The following is a 17267-nucleotide window of genomic DNA, read 5'->3' as shown; positions in this document are numbered from 1 at the left end:
GGCAGGACCCCAGCTCAGCCCTCTGCTAATCCATGACATCAGTTGTGGTGGAGGGCCTGAGCGGAAAGCAGGGGCAGCCGCCCACTTGGCACTTCTGGGAGCTGTGATCTAAAACCACTCCCGTTGCCATAATCTGGACACCTCTGGAATAGAACCCTTTGGCCATGGAGCTCCGGCGATCCTGCTTATTAATGCACCTCCGCACGCTACATGTTGCCCCTCGACCATCTTCGGCTTCATGTCAAAGGTCTTGAGCCATAGGCCGAAGTGAGGGGTAATGCGGAGGAAGGCCTCACATACAACAATAAATGATGAGATGTGGAGAAAGGAGTCCGGGGCTAGATCGTGGAAATCTAGCCCGTAATAAAACATCAGCCCCCTAACGAAGGGATCCAGAGTGAGGCCTAGACCTCGAAGGAAGTGGGAGATGAACACGACATCTTCGTTGGGTTCAGGAGTAGGGACGGCCTGCCCTCGGGCAGGCAGCCGATGCGAAACCTCGGCGGTCAGGTATCTGGCCTCCCTCAACTTCTTGATATCTTCTTCTGTAACGGAGGAGGGCATCCACAGGCCTTGAAGGCTAGATCCGGACATGATTGAAGGTCCATAGCACCTGACCTGGGCTTTGGGTGTTAGAACTCGAGGCGGGGGAAGGATTCGATTGAGCACGGGAGGGAAAGAGTAAAAGCCTTGTCCCTTTATAAAGAGGGTGAATATCAAGCGTCCTCTCCGTAGCCGTTTGGGACTTGCCTATAATCTAGGAGTCCTAGATACGGTTGGGTTACCCACGCCCGTATTGATGAGAATCTCGTGATAAGGGGACACGATCTCTGCTTTGACAAGACGTGTCAAAAAACTGCCTCGCGTTAGGTGCGGGGCTAGTTAAAGGAAACGGTTTGAATAATCACCAGGCCATGACATAATGTCGTGTTGCCAAGACGTGTCAGTAGATTAGATTTGTGGAAGTATTATTCTCTCTACGGTGGTATGTGGAACTTATTTTGCGGGGTCGGACACTATCCTTGTATTTAAATTCTTCCGTGATGTATTCGGAGGAGGAACCCGCTTTGCAATGCCGAAGACAATACTGCGCGTCGGACTCATCGTCATTGAAGCCTGGTTCAGGGGCTACTGAGGGAGTCTTGGATTAGGGAGTCTCCGGACAACCGAACTATATTCTTTGGTCGGACTATTAGACTATGAAGATACAAGATTGAAGAGTTCGTCTCGTGTCCGGATGGGACTCTACTTGGCGTCGAAGGCAAGCTAGGCAATATGGATATGCATATCTCCTCCTTTGTAACCGACCTTGTGTAACCCTAGCCCTCTCCTGTGTCTATATAAACCGGAGGATTTTAGTTGGTAGGACAACATACAATCATACCATAGGCTAGCTTCTAGGGTTTAGCCTCTCTGATCTCGTGGTAGATCTACTCTTGTACTACCCATATCATCAATATTAATCGAGCAGGACGTAGGGTTTTACCTCCATCAAGAGGACCCGAACCTGGGTAAAACTTCGTGTCCCCTACCTCCTGTTACCATCCGCCTAGACGCACAGTTCGGGACCCCCTACCCGAGATCCGCCGGTTTTGACACCGACACCGGGTTTGTCGACAATGTCCGTGCCAGTTGGATCGCCGCTCGTGACTACCCTCTCCACTGTTGACGCCTGGCAGCTCTATGCTAAGCTTCCCCGACAGTTTACGAAAGGCTGGGGAGCCAACCTAGGCTGCAACCTTCGTGAGCGGAAAAGGGGAATACTCGAATCCATCCAGGCCTTAGACCTCTGGGCAGACTCCTCTGGTTTGTCCCCGGATGAGTGGCTCCTCCGTTACGACCTTGAGGACCAGCTGTTGGTGATCTACACCGATGACGAGTCTTTCTGGCGCCATCGTGGCACCCAACGTTGGGTTTTGCATGGGGACACCAACACGGCATACTTCTAGGCCATCGCTAACGGTCGCCGCTAGCGCAACTCCACCCCCTCCTCTGGGATGGGGAGACCCTCCTCCAGCGCCCAGCTGAGATTCGCGCCCACATCGATGGCTTTTACAAAGCCCTTTTCTCACCCTCCCCTCGGTGAGGGTTGTCTCTGGCCCCGTCCTTTTGGGACCCTCACCAACTCATCACTGACAATGAGAACGCGGCCCTTACGCCCCCCTTCTTGGAGGCTGAGGTGTGGGCGACCATCAAGGGGATGAACCATGCTTCTGCCCCTGGTCCGGATGGCCTCCCTGCGAACTTCTTCCAGACCTTCTGGGATGTGATTAAGCCGGAGGAGATGGCCCTGTTCGAGGAATTCTATGTGGGCGCCATTGACCTCTCGCGCCTCAACTACGGGATCATCACACTCATCCCCAAGGTGGCGGGGGCTTCTGACATCCGCCAGTTTCGGGCGATCACGGTGATCAACGTGATATTCCGTATTCTGGCAAAGGGGTACGCCAATAGGGTGACCCTTTTAGCTGACCGCATCACCCATCCTAACCAATCGGCCTTCATCCACAACCACTTTATCTTAGATGGAGTCTTAGTCTACCATGAGGTTCTGCACGAGGTGCGCACTAGGCGACAACGTGAAGTCTTCTTGAAGATCGACTTTCACAAGGCCTATGACACCGTCTGCTGGGACTTCTTGCGGGAAGTGCTTCTCCGCAAAGGCTTTCATGACCGGTGGGTCACCCGGGTTATGCAGATGGTCTCATCTAGTCAGACCGCGATTAACATCAACGGGGAGATCAGCCCCTACTTCCCCACTTTCTATGGGGTTAGATAGGGAGGCCCCTTTACCCCGTTCCTGTTCAACATGGTGGTCGATGCCCTTGCCACCATCCTCGATAAGGCTAAGGTGGCGGGCCATATTCACGGGATTCTCCCCCATTTGGTGGTGGGGGGGAGGGGTCTCCCTGCTGCAATACTCCGATGACACCATCATCATGGTGGAGGGCTCTGAGGGTGACATTGCCAATCTTAAGTTCCTCCTCTTGTGCTTCCACCAGATGTCTAGGCTTAAAATCAACTTCGATAAGAGTGAATTTATGATCTTTGGATATTCTCCCGAGGAGTTCTAGCTCATTGCCAACCGCCTTAACCGCCAGCTTGGGTCCTTCCCCACTTCTTACCTAGGGGTTCCCATCAGTGATTCGTGCCTTCCCGTCGCGGAGCTGCGGCCTACGGTGACTAAGCTCCAACACCGGATCAAGCCGTGGCAGGGCAGATGGTTGTCCAAGGCAGCCAGGACCGTGCTCATCAACTCCTCATTGTCCAACCTCCTCTTGTTTCTGGTGAGCTTCTATAGTCTCCATGAGACCCTACACCATGATATTGCCAAGTACCAGTCTAGATTCTACTAGGCTGGCGAGGGCAGAAGTACCTATGGTCAGCTGGCCCGACATCTGCAAGCCTCGCGACGAGGGTGGCCTGGGGATCATGTCACCCAAACGCATGAACATCGCTTTGCTAACCAGGTGGTTGTGGAGAATCGCCAATGGTGATGGCGGTCTTTGGCTTGACATCATCAGGAACAAATACCTTCTGGGCCAGCCGCTCGCCTTTTGCCAGCGGTCTGGAGGGTCCCAATTCTGGCAGTCTTTCATTCAGCTACTCCCGATCCTCTGTATTGGCTCTTCCATCTCGATCGGTTTCGTTTCCACTATGTTGTTCTGGTATGATAGGTGGGCGGGTGACGTCCCCTTTGTCGCCCGCTTCCCGGACTTATTCTCCATCGCGGTGGAGCCTAGGACTTCTGTCAAGGTTGCCCTTGCGGATCTAGGGCTCCTCGTGTTCCGCCGCCCCTGCGGTCCCCTAGATGTTGCAACATGGGATGAGATGCTTGGGTGCATCGCTCTCCACACCCCTGATGTTGATAGTGTTTTGGATCGCATATCTTGGCGTGTGGAGCCCTCGGGCCATTTCTCCACTAGGTCTCTGTACCAGGCCATCGCCCCCGTCGACGGCCCCGGATGCTATCACAGCTGTTTGAGCCATCAAACTGCCGCTCAAGATCAGGATATTCTTGTGGCAGTGGATTAGGGGTCAGGTACCTTCTGGGGTGGAGGAGCTCAAACGTAATGGTCCTGGGGATGGGATGTGCCCCCTCCGTGATACAGTGGAGGAATCAAACCACCACTACTGCAGGATGCTGCTAAGGCGGCACTGCGATCAGAGACCCTTCGATGAAACTGTGTGCGATACAATAATCACAAACGGTGGTGTAAAAACCTGTCAAAAAAGGCGCAAAATGTTTGCGATGACGGATGCATCAAACACAGTTCAAACTTTAGTTGCGTGTGCGATTCAGGGCATACGATTCAGTTCAATTAACCATTTTCGATGAGGAGGAACAAAAGAAACGGGCAGCCAGATGAAGGTGTGTGCGATGTACAACATACGGTTCACTCAGATGAACTGTTTGTGATTAGGCAACACAAAAGAAACAATCAGCCAGATCAAGGTGTGTGCGATGTACAACATACAGTTCACTCAGATGAATTGTTTGTGATTAGGCAACACAAAAGAAATGGTCAACCAGATCAAGGTGTGTGCGATGTACGACATGCGGTTCACCCGAATGAACTGTTTGCGTTGAGACAAGAGAACAGAAACGGTTCAATATAACAAATACCATAAATATTGCATGGTTCAAATTCAAAGATTACAACGCCCAAATTCAAACATTGCAAGCTGGATGACAGACGAACATACATCTTCAAAACTAGAAATAACATTATTATCAAGAAGGAGAGGTATATAAGGCGATTGTTGTACCTGAAAGTTGTAGTATTTGACAGACGAGTAGCCCACCACTTTCAATTTGGCGCAGAAATGACATTGATTCTTGTTGGACCTTGTTGATCAACTACAAGTAATCTCTCAAGTGAAGGTGTGTCCAGGATGACCATATTGTGGTCCACCTTTTGTGATCTCTCGTGCAGCACCGGTAACACACATAAATAGTCCGGAGAGTCCTGGAGGTGATGTGCAAGGTACTCGACCAATTCATCGCCTGAAGACGAAGGAACTCGAGTGCAGTACAGCCGCGGAGCAGGCGCTCCATGTCATCCTTTGGGATGCGGACGGTGACGAGCTCGAGGTGATTCAATTGTGGTAGAAAAAGAGCGGGCGCATCATTAGGGGGGGGGGAATGGCAGTTCATGAACTTGGCGAGGCGCAATATGGGCGCGAACCAGAGTGCGGACGTTGGCAGCAAGCGCGTATGCCCATCATTATAACATAGCTTCTCGAGCTGATCTATGGCGCGGGATTGGAACCACTCGTCAAGCTTGGCTCGATCCTTGCCGTTGGAACGGAACTTGCCCGTGATAAGGCCTTTGATTGGGCCATCGTGACCGCCGAGGATCTGGGAGAACGCATCCAAGCTTTGATGATAGCCATGTCAGAGCTTGTGGGCATCGAGGAGGTCGATAGGGGTGCAGAGCCATAGGGTGCGCCGCAGCCGGGAAAGGGCGGCTGTCCTCGCCCGATATTTGATTGGGAGGAGGGATATGATGACTATCAACATATCATCGGGGAGGTTGTTGATGAAGTCTAGGCCTGCTGAAGTCGCTTGCGGTTCTTTCTCGACCCGCCTTCGCTTGTTGGCAGCCTCATTCTCCACCTCCTCTGCGGGGACGGAAACCTCTATCTCCATATTCACGCCGTGCTCCGGTGCTTCAGCAGCCCCGGCGTCGGCACTCCCTCTGATGGGGCCCTTCGGTGGCATCCTCGTACACTGACGGCTTTGAGGACTCAGAGCAGCATCGAGGATGCGGGCGAAGAGAGAGAAATTGTGTGTGTGGCGAGGATCGGGGGTGCAGCCGCTCGGCGGCGCCATTAATATAGACCAGTGGGAGCGAGGCGGGCGGCGGTCCAAGGCTGTCTCGCTTCCCGTGAGAACGACTGCTTAATCTCTAGTATGAATGAAATCTATACTTAATTACTGAATTTTAGTTGCAAAAATAGATGGTGCTATTGATTTTTAGCTGCATATTTTGACAAATCGCAGTGTCTCTTGGCTTAGCGCCGAAGTCTGGCTTTAATTTGCATACCATAATCTAAACCGTTTACGCTGAAGAGATGCACAGATCCTGTGTTGAACAGCTTGTACGCTTTCCGGTGAGCCTGCGCACCGGACTGCGCTCGCATGCCTCCCGTTCAGTCAAGCAGCTGTCCACACGACACCTCCTATAGCCATTAAAGCCAAGACACGTGGCGTCACGTGAATGGTTAACCGAACGCACACGGTTTGAATTATACAAACGCTTGAGATATTAAAGTGGCAACTATTTTTTCAAAATGCCTTTGTTGGCTGTCATTATTCGAGTGCGCCTTCTCTCAAAATGAACACAAAAAAACCCACAACAAGTCGGGTGCCCTTACATGATAGCATGCCAAGTTTCATGAATTTCAAACGAGTTTTATATTTATTAGAATTTAAAAACAAAGTATCTCAACATTTTGCCGGCAATCAATGGTGCCATGGTGTTTGACATTCATTCCCATTGCTTGCATGCACCCAAGGATACAAATTTGATTTTTCAACCAATTTATATGCACTGGAGCATGTGCATGTAGTTCAAATTTGAATTATGCACATAATTGCATTAAAAACTCAGATAATGCATAAAAATGTCCAAACGAACCCCGAAAAATCACAAAAATTGACACAACACTCCTGTTGTTCTATGTTGACACGAGAAAAAAAGTGAAAGCAATAAGAGGCAATGGATATCGTTTCGTCCCCAAAGGTGGGGTGTTCCCTATCAAAACCATCATGCTTGTTGTGAGAAGCTCTAGTTTGTGAGAAGTATATACCCAAACCTGCCCCAAATGGGACAAAAAATTTTACCACGGCATGTTGATGCCGCTCCATGATAGCATGCCAAGTTTCATGGATTCCAGACGAGTTTGGGATTTACTAGAATTTAAAAATCAGGCATCTCAATGTTTTGTCGGCAATCAACGGTGCCCTGTTGTTTGAAATTCATTCCCATTTCTTGCATGGGACCTAAGCATGCACCCAAGGACACAAATTTGATTTTCAACCAATTTATATGCACTAGAGCATGTGCATGTAGTTCAAATTTGAATTATGCACATAAATGCATTGAAAACTCACTTAATGCATAAAAATGTCCAAATGAACCCCCCAAAAATCACAAAAATAACACAACACTCTTGTTGTTCTATATTGACACGAGTAAAATTTTGAAAGTAATAAGAGGCAATGGATATCGTTTCGTACCCAAAGGTGGAGCGTTCCCTACCGAAACCATCATGCTTGTTCTGAGAAACTCTGGTTTATGAGAAGTATATACCCAAACCTGCCCCAAATGGGACAAAAATTTTACCATGGCATGTTGATGCCGCTCCATGATAGCATGCCAAGTTTCATGAATTTCAGACGAGTTTTGGATTTACTAGAATTTAAAAACCAGGCATCTCAATATTTTGCCAGCAATCAACAGTGCCCTGGTGTTTGAAATTCATTCCCATTTCTTGCATGGGACCTAAGCATGCACCTAAGGACACATATTTGATTTTTCAACCAATTTATATGCACTAGAGCATGTGCATGTAGTTCAAATTTGAATTATGCACATAGATGCATTGAAAACTCACTTAATGCATAAAAATGTACAAACAAACCCCGAAAAATCACAAAAATAACACAACACTCATGTTGCTCTATGTTGACATGAGATTTTTTTTTGAAAGCAATAAGAGGCAATGGATATCATTTCGTCCCCAAAGGTGGGGCGTTCTCTACCGAAACCATCATGCTTGTTGTGAGAAGCTCTTGTTTATGAGAAGCATATACCCAAACCTGCCCCAAATGGGACAAAAAATTTACCACGACATGTTGATGCCGCTCCATGATAGCATGCCAAGTTTCATGAATTTCAGACGAGTTTTTGATTTACTAGAATTTAAAAATCAGGCAACTCAATGTTTTGCCGACAATCAATGGTGCCTTGGTGTTTGAAATTCATTCTCATTTCTTGCATGAGACCTAAGCATGCATCCAAGGACAAAGATTTGATTTTTTAACTAATTTATATGCATTGAAGCATGTGCATGTAGTTCAAATTTGAATTATGCACATAAATGCATTGAAAACTCACCTAATGCATAAAAATGTCCAAACGAACCTTGAATAATTCCAATTCTTTTATGGCACACATATAGTTGCATGATCACTACAGATAAAAGGTCTAGCAATTCAAACACCGTCCATGGCCGCTGTGACCCCATTATGTAATTCAAATCAAGACGAAAAATCAAGTAGATCCCACACAGTTTATTATAACCAACCGTGTGAGATGAAGCACAAAATATCTTGGAGCACCGTCGGAGTATAGTACACATACGACTTACACGAGAAGGTGCGATGGCTATAGTCCACAACCCACTCCGAATAAGGGACCATGTCTGATGACACTTTGCGCGCCAGTTTTTTGGCTGAAGCGATTCCAAATTTTCGCCTTCCGCGGAAATATCTACCTCCCCGCCCCCCTTACCAAAAGCCACATTTCCCATGTTTCTGCCTTCCTTTCCAAGTTGAAACCTTTACTCCTTGATTGCAGCACCGCCGCCTCCTCGTCGGTGACCCTCCTTCATGCTGCTCGGCCTCGCCTATCCAGGCAGGTAATCCACACCCGACCCTCATCCTCCTCCTTCTTCCAAATCCCACATGCCCCGACCGCCGGCGCGAGCGCGACACCTTCCACCCAAATCACCGACCCCTCCACCAAATAAGCACCGGCCTAAGCCATGGTGCACGCAGTATAGCCAGGACCTCAAGGAGCATTTGGCAGCGGAGAAGCAAATCGCGGCCGCACGCGCGGATGAGGTCGCGATGGCTGCCATTCGTGCCGACCCCCAGATCTTGGAGGAGCACCTCGCCCTCGAGGCCACCGTTGACGCCTCGCGCGCCGATGCCGTGACGCAGTTGGCTGCTTTAAATGACAGTTCATGGCGTTTTCTCGAGGCCATCATCGGTGCCTTCGACGAAGACTACAAGGTGTTTTTTCAGCGTGCACATGCTTACCTCATCTCGAGAGCCAGCATGTTGGTGCCCGGAGCGGCCCAGGCAACTCACCACTACAACAAAGGGCACCCACGATGTGGAGGCCTCGCCCTCTTCCATGTCCAAGGAGCCAATCATCATCGATATCTCTGACAATGAGGAGTAGCTTGTCTTATTAGCTCACTATAAGGACCCATGTTCAGTTTGCTAGCTACTGCCTTTCCTTAACAAATTCTAGTGAATTTTGTTATCTACTTTTACCATGCAATCTTCTGCTATAGTGTATATGTTCTATATGTCATGCAATGTGGTGTTCAATTAACTACTTGGTTCAATTCTGCAAATGTGATGTTTAATTCTTCAGCGTGCAATATTTTCAAGTTGTTAATCATGCTTGGTTGGGTTAACTGTCTGATCTTCTATTAGGGGTATGTTATATTGTTCAATTGGTGTTTAGTTAACTGCTTGATTCATTTGTTGTGGCTTGGTTCACTTGTTATGGTGTTTAGTTAACTGCTTGGTTCAATTCTGCAATGCGATGTTTAATTGTTGTGGCTGCATTCTGTTATTGTATACCATGTGAGGAATAAATCGAATTTGGTTGTACTAAATACATGAGAAACAAATACAATTGCTATACTTCCAAGTTGTTAAGCATGCTTGGTTTGGTTAACTGTCTGATATTCTATTAGGAGTATGTTATATTGTGCAATGTGTTGCTCAGTTAACGTTTGATTCATTTGTTGTGGTGTTTTGTTAACTGCTTGGTTCAATTCTGCAATGGATATTCAATTGCTATGTCTGCATTCTGTTATTGTATACCATGTGAGGAATAAATCGAATTTGGCTGTACTAAATGCATGAGAAACAAATACAATTGCTATATTTCCAAGTTGTTAAGCATGCTTGGTTTGATTAACTATCTGATCTTCTATTAGGAGTATGTTATATTGTGCAATATGGTGCCCAGTTAACGTTTGGTTCATTTGTTGTGGTGTATAGTTAACTGTTTGGTTCAATTCTGCAATGCGATATTCAATTGTTGTAGCTGCATTCTGTTATTTTATACCATGTGAGGAATAAATCGAGTTTGGCCGCACTTAATACATGAGAAACATATACAAATGCTATATTTCCTTGTTCTTAATTATGCTTGGTTTGGATAAATGAGTTTTTCCATGTGGCTTGAATTAATCTGATGAATCTGCAATGTGCTTATTTTTTATTAACATATTTTACTGATAGCATGCGAACCCTTACTTAACCTGATGACTAACTACCTTATATGTGTTGCAGGGAAACAATGGGAAGCACCGATGTTTACAAGATGGTACTAACTATTATAACTTGCCTTTTTTTATTCCTTTGCCCTGTTTCCAATATAGAGAAGATATTTATGCACACCCTTATTTTCAGGGTTCACTGATGATTACCTCTCAAACCACCTTTATGGTCATAAGGCGAGGACAGTTTCATACAACACCCACGGTTCAATATTGAAGTGTTCCTGAAGAGGTCGAAGGATGGATGGTCAATCATCCACATGCACTGGCCTAAAGTTGCAGAGACTTCAACATGAATGAAGGCTCAATATTCGCCTTTTGCTTCGACAATTTTTCAGATGAGATGCATCTCTCTATGTACCGTATATGATGCTAATTTCGAAAGGTTCTAGATGTTGCATGTGAAACTTGCTGCTGGTGCAGCCGTGTAATGGGGTAGCTGAGTGCTGAAGCTATATCATGTTGTACTCCGATATATTTCAATTATGAAATCCTGCTTCCTTAATATGGAAATGAAATATATTATGTGCTTAATATGAATGTCAATTAGATTAGTAAATGGATTATTAATAATAGGCCAACTAGCCCGCTAATTGACCAATTAGCTTGCTAATCGGGTTTTCCTATTGCAAACGGTTAATGAGAAAACACCATGGGCGATGACCTCAGGCAACGCACACAGTTTTTAGGAATAAACCGTGTTGGATCAATGAACAATCACACACGACATTCTTTTCAAAACTGTTTGCGTTACGCCACCTTGCGCAAACGTTTTCCTTGTAATGACTGTGTGAGATGTATATACGAACGGAAACGTTTAGTGGTGACTGACTGTGTGGGTGTACTTACGATCGGAAATGATTCCGCCTGTATAATTGTATTTTTTTGAGCACTACTGTACGTATTTCTGTATTTGAGTGCTCGCCAGTCGCACACGACCTTATTTTGCCGAGCGTGTGTGCCAGGAGGGCATATCCCCAACGGTTTCTGGGTCGTGTGGGAAGAACCCCCCTATCGCCCACACTCACTTGACGACGGTTCCGAATGCCATCACGAAAAAGGATTAAAAACCATTTGTTTAGGACCGACGCGTAACAGTGCACATCTTTTTTGCGTGTGATACGACCCAATTCCTTTGGAGTTGTTTTCGCGAAGCCGTTGGCGGTCACTGATGCCATACTAATGTCCCCCACCTCTTCGCGGAAATCCAATCCTTCCGCCCATCGGCCCGCCACATTAGGTGCCTGACCATTGAGGTGCTCGCGTGAACGCTTTGGACAGTCCGCAATAAGCTTGTGATTCAGCGTATTCCCTTTCAATATGCCACTGACGCTGTCTTTAAAATGTGTGGTTCCCTGCAGCTGTGGCGGCTGGTTAGCCGCTCTTCCGACTGAGACGCCATCAACACCATCATCGCCGACCTTCACTCGATGGCGCTTCGTTTGGCGCCCCCGCTTTCGCCGCCTCCTCCCGATCCTAATTAGCCTGATTTGGCTGCTCCACCCTGTGTTGGGTCTGCGCGTGTGTCTTTTCAGGGCTTGTTGAGCTGTACCCCCAGTAAAACCCCGTACTATTGTCGTGTGCTACTTTGTGTGTGTGGATTAAACTTGTGTTGGATGTTGTGTTCTGACGGTTTGCTTTATATATAAAGTATGGTGAAAGCCTTTTTTGGTAAAACGGAGGGAGTACTACATAGTCAGGAAAAGAAAACTAGAAATCAAGGAAATTAAACACTTAATACTACCGAGCCCATGAAAATAAATAGGCAACCGGAAGCAGGTAGTGGGCCGTAATCTAGCCCACTCGCCGCTTCCACAAGCGGCCCAGCATCAACTGCCCTTCTCTCTCTTCTTCTCCCCACTAGAGTCTGCATTTGGAGGGAGCGGAAGTAAAGTCGCGCGCCCAGTCCCCTCCATTTTCCCGCCTTCCCCAAACCCTAGTCTCCGAGGCGATTTTCGATCCATCCCACCGGAGAAGAAGACGACGGAGAGGATGCGCGGCGGCACGGTGCAGATCAACTGGCACGACCTGCAGCCGGTGCTCACCCTCGACTTCCACCCTGTATCCCGCCGCCTCGCCACCGGCGGCGGAGACCACGACATCAAGGTCCGCCATTCTCTTTTCTCTGCACAGGAGATCCGAATCTCGTGACTGTGCCGTGCCTCCTCGGTCCGGCCTGTGGCTGATTTTCTAGCTGGGGTTGCAAGGATAGTCCGTGAACTTCACGCCCGCACTTATCCCCTCCGATTTCATGGCGTTTGGCTTGCAGATCTGGGCGATAGCGTCGGATGAGTCGGAGGAGAAGCTCCCCACCGCTTCCTACGTCAGCAGCCTCTCGTCTCACAGCTCCGCCGTCAATGTTCTCCGCTTCTCTCCTTCTGGTAGGTGGTAACGTAATTTCATAATATCTTCAATGTCAGCGTAGGCAGTATCTATTTGTTATTTTCATTTCATTTGAGAAGTTTCTTATGTTTTCTTTCCTGGGAAAAAATGTAGATAAAATAAACACCCAATGTATTTTTTGTTTGAATACGCTTAATTAACCCCATCTTTTGCACTGGTTACATGCAGGTGAAAATCTGGCGTCCGGTGCTGATGGTATGTTCAATTTTGCACTGACACCTATTTGTTTCGCTGTTATGGAAGGCACCAGTTCTCCCAATTCAATGAGGAAGAAATTTATTGGTTGTTCCCATACGGAGGGTTTGAAGTTCACAACATAACCAACACAATAGAAAACAGCCAGAAAAGTATCCACCACTCTGCTTGGTCCTGTAGTCAGCATGTTTGTCACGAGCTCTACTCAAAGGCATGCTTGTGTACAAGCACCACTTTGTTGAGCATTTACATCTGTGGTAGAAGTACAACTTAACTTGTCCTACTTGAAGCTATTGTTGTTGTAGCTAATTGATCGGGTGAATTTTGTGTGTCCTAGGTATGTAAACTGGTTTCTTCGGTAATTGACATCTGATGGTTTAAATTTGACCGAGAAAAGTAGGAAAATTTCTACTGCGGCATTTGAATTATATTTACATGTTTGGTTGTACAAGTTAGGGTATAAAGTTCTACAAAACTAAGACCAAACTGGAAAGCTGCTGAACGCTGTTCAGCCAATCACCAAATTAACCTGGCATGTCTGTAATTTCGCTCCCATCTCTCAATAGTTAGGTCTTAATTGTTGAACATGTTATTTCCAACAATCTGTATTCACCAAGGTGCTAGGTTTGCAACCTTTATAACTCAAGGCACTCTAATATTTCATTGAGATCATGAAATGCTTCACACACCAGAGATTAACAGTTACATTGAGAGAATAATTCCTGCGCCTTTGTGTGACAGGTGGTGGTATTATCCTTTGGACATTGCACTCCACTGATGATGGCGAGGCTTGGAAAATACACAAATCCTTATTGTGAGATATACCATCTGAAAATAATGGTTCCTTGAAGCAGCACTCTTGTTTTGATGCATGCTCAATTATTTTGGCCTTGTTTGTATGGTAGGTTCCATCGCAAGGATGTTCTTGACCTGCAGTGGTCGAGTGATGGGTCATACCTTGTTTCTGCTTCAGTTGACAACAGTTGCATAATATGGGATGCTAATAAAGGTAATTCCTACCAAAAACAGGTGATTCGATGTTTGCACCATCTTGGCTTCTGTATCATATGCTTGATATGCAACATCATTCTCAGGTGTGGTGCAACAGATGTTGGAAGGCCATTTGCATTATGTTCAGGGGGTGGCATGGGATCCTCTGGGTCAATATATTGCCTCTTTGAGCTCTGACAGAACTTGTAAAATTTATGCAAACAAGCCTCAAGGCAAATCCAAGAATACAGAGAAGATGAACTTTGTTTGCCAGCATACACTAGTGAAGGCAGAACTTCAAAATCATGACGAGTCTAAGGTTCGTCTGATGTACTTTAACTGCCACATCCTTTTGATGTGCATTGAACAAGTAAGATAATCCTTTATCTTGCAGCCACCAGTTAAAACTCATTTGTTTCATGATGAGACATTACCATCTTTCTTCCGGAGGCTGGCATGGTCACCGGATGGGTCTTTTCTGGTACTGCCAGCAGGTATAATTATTTTACCACGTGCACACAATTTAGCTTACCTTCACCACATTCTCTATTCCATTAACAAGTTTTGCTCTCTTCTTTATCTTAACCAGGCCTGTGCAAATACTCATCTGAAGTGATCAACACTGCCTATATTTTGTCAAGGAGAGACTTGTCAAGGTAGCACATTTAATACTTGAAATAACATCTCTATGATCCCACCTTTAAAATAAATGACTCCATCCTTTGAGTTCAGCCGGTGCCTACAGTAACATAATGTAAAGAGTAAAGCATTAAATAAGCTATATCACTGATTTGTTCCTTCGCATTACACGAACATCCAATCAGAAGTGAAGTTGAAGAAGGCTGTACATAATTTCACAGGCGCTTCTGGAAATTAGATCGACTTGCTTCATCTAAAAGTCAGTTATAGGATGGAACTAACGTTCTAACCTTTGAGAGCTCTTTGATTCCCTAGTTGTCTTAGAATGCTATAAATAGTTGTGTGGTTTCTGGATACACGCTAAATTTTTAGGGTTTTTATGGCATAAATGATAAAAACCCAAATTTTTAATATCTTATTTCTTGAGCGTATAACTTATCCCAGTATACATAGTTTTGTAGCTCTTTAGGATACTAATTTGTTTGGCCTTGCAGGCCTGCAATACAACTCCCTGGTGCAAGTAAAGCTATAGTAGCAGTTCGTTTTTGCCCTATTGTTTTCACCCTACGTGGTTCTCAATCAGGTAGCTTCATTGGCTTGCAACCCCGCTAGGAGGTTCTCACGGTGTTACTGATCTGTTACAGTGAAATTGAACTACTTCTGTACTGTTGCAGAAGGTTTATTCAAGCTTCCTTACCGAGCTGTTTTTGCCGTTGCCACTTTCAACTCTCTGTATGTCTATGACACCGAAAGTGCTGCTCCAATTCTAATACATGCTGGTCTACATTATGCCGCCATTACGGATATTGCATGGTGAGTACAACAACAGTTTTTTTTGCTTCTAGAGTCTTCTCCATTGGTTAAACAGGAATTCAGTCTATTTGGCATTCCTACTGGAACTAGAAATTTATCTTTTCCTTATTCTGCCAGGTCTCCTGATGCGAAGTACTTGTCATTGTCATCACGAGATGGTTACTGCACTATTATTGAGTTTGAGAATGAGGAACTAGGGCAGCCACATGCCCTCTCAGGTATTTTCTATATATTCCCTTTTATGTCTCCTCTCTTTCTGGGAGGGCGGTTTGAAGATAGTTTCTTATCATGACCCCAATCATTGGTGCATCTTACCTTATGATGCAACAAAGGTTGACGAGTTGACCAGTCGGCGAGTCGTTCCGAGGCTGAGACTCATAGGCTATGCGTGACTAATCGACACTAGTCGACACTGAAGTTCCGACTCATAGACTAGTCGACACTGAAGTGTAGTCGGCCCTGGAGTTGAGACTCATAGACTAGTCTTGACTAGTCCTTGGACTCGTAATCCATGGATGCAACTCCCTTTGATTCATGGTTTAAGACAAATGTGCATAATTTTATGCTGCTAGATGCTAGTAAGATGGACAGTTGTCCATCATGGCATGCATTTACTTGAAAATGCTCTTCTAAAAGTTCAATTTTCTGAAAATCTCACAGGAAAAAAGGAAGTTACAGAGGGAAATGTCACATGCAGAAATACCAAGCCACCAACAGTAGATAGCATGGAAGTTGATGTCAGTACCCGCAAAATTAAGAAGTCAGGCAGCCCCGTGGGTACAGTGACACCTCCACCAGTGTTGGCCGAAAATAGCACATTGAGTAAGCCTACTTTGAAGCAATTTACCCGCGTTGCAATCAACTATGTGGCTGAATTGGTTAAGATTATGACATCTTGTGTAGTACTGGACAATCACTTTTACGTTAAAGTGTAAGAAATTTTGTTTGTGCCCATGTTCTCCTTCAGCTTTCTCCTTCAGCTCTAGCCCCAGAATTTCCCTTCTGATCATGGTACACACTGAGGAACCACATGGAATAATGGTTTTGTTTCTGAACACATTTAGTTATGAGTAACATGCAACCGCTAGCCGTTCTGACATTGGTCATGTTTAATTTTGTTAAAATAATTCCTACCACACACATAAGTCGGCCATACACAATGCCAACAATAACAATCACATTTAATAGACCAAATAGTCTTCCAGTGTGTTTATTTCAGTTAATGTCAGTATATACGCTCATATGAATATTGTATATCCATCAAGGTCCAAGGGTATGGATATCATTCTAAACAGGGTAGTAACTCTGCTTAATAGTCTAATAGAGTTTCAGTCTGAATCTGCATCCTGCATACATTGGCTATCTTTGTTCCTTCTTGCATGCACTTTCCCTGTGGCGACTGTCCTTTCATGGTTATTCTTCTGTACTCTTCAGGAATGAAGGAAGGAAATGTGGCCTGTGAACATGCAAAGCCAAAGGCAGACAGCATGGACGTTGATGTTGGTGCCAGCAAAGCTAAGACGGAAGCCAGTCCTATGTCTGTAGAGGTGACACCGCCACCAGTGTCAGCCCAGAAGAGTGCATCGAGTAAGCCTACTAAGAAGCGAATTACTCCTATTGCAATTAACTAAGTAGCAGAAGTAGTTAGAATCATGATATCCTTTGTATTGACAACAAGTACTGGAAACTACAAATTAGGTTACTCTGTAAAGAAATGTAGCCTGCTGCTGTTTTCACCTTCTGCTGTAGTCCCAGAAATCCACTCTGCTCATGGCACGTATGGATCAATTTTATGGGCAGAAAGATCATGTCTATTTGCGAGCACATTTTGTTAAGAAGTAATTTTCGCTAAGTGTCTTTTCACGGTTGTGTGATATTTTGTTAAGGAAATCCATTCATAGACATAAATTGCT

The 17267-nt window shown here is 45.7% G+C and overlaps 1 protein-coding gene across 1 annotated transcript; it reads left to right on the top strand.

The window, feature by feature from the left end:
- Positions 1–12201: 12201 nt before the first annotated feature.
- LOC119330118 (chromatin assembly factor 1 subunit FAS2 homolog) lies at positions 12202–17215 on the top strand. Its single transcript, XM_037603236.1, has 13 exons — positions 12202–12420; positions 12584–12695; positions 12886–12912; positions 13654–13726; positions 13818–13921; positions 14007–14221; positions 14297–14396; positions 14492–14558; positions 15036–15124; positions 15216–15354; positions 15472–15572; positions 16015–16176; positions 16789–17215. Exons 1-13 carry the CDS (start codon positions 12307–12309, stop codon positions 16983–16985), a joined length of 1500 nt encoding a protein of 499 aa, XP_037459133.1. The 5' UTR covers positions 12202–12306; the 3' UTR covers positions 16986–17215.
- Positions 17216–17267: the final 52 nt, after the last annotated feature.

Source organism: Triticum dicoccoides, chromosome 7A (assembly GCF_002162155.2).
Source record: "Triticum dicoccoides isolate Atlit2015 ecotype Zavitan chromosome 7A, WEW_v2.0, whole genome shotgun sequence".
Lineage (NCBI taxonomy): Eukaryota > Viridiplantae > Streptophyta > Magnoliopsida > Poales > Poaceae > Triticum > Triticum dicoccoides.
Note: the sequence above shows the minus strand (reverse complement) of the source record. Positions and strands in the feature narration are given on the sequence as shown.

Coding starts and splice junctions, on each gene's coding strand:
- LOC119330118 (XM_037603236.1), top strand. CDS start 12,307: ATGCGCGGCGGCACGGTGCAGATCAACTGGCACGACCTGCAGCCGGTG. Junction 15,355..15,471: donor GCCATTACGGATATTGCATG/GTGAGTACAACA, acceptor TTATTCTGCCAG/GTCTCCTGATGCGAAGTACT. Junction 15,573..16,014: donor GCAGCCACATGCCCTCTCAG/GTATTTTCTATA, acceptor AAAATCTCACAG/GAAAAAAGGAAGTTACAGAG.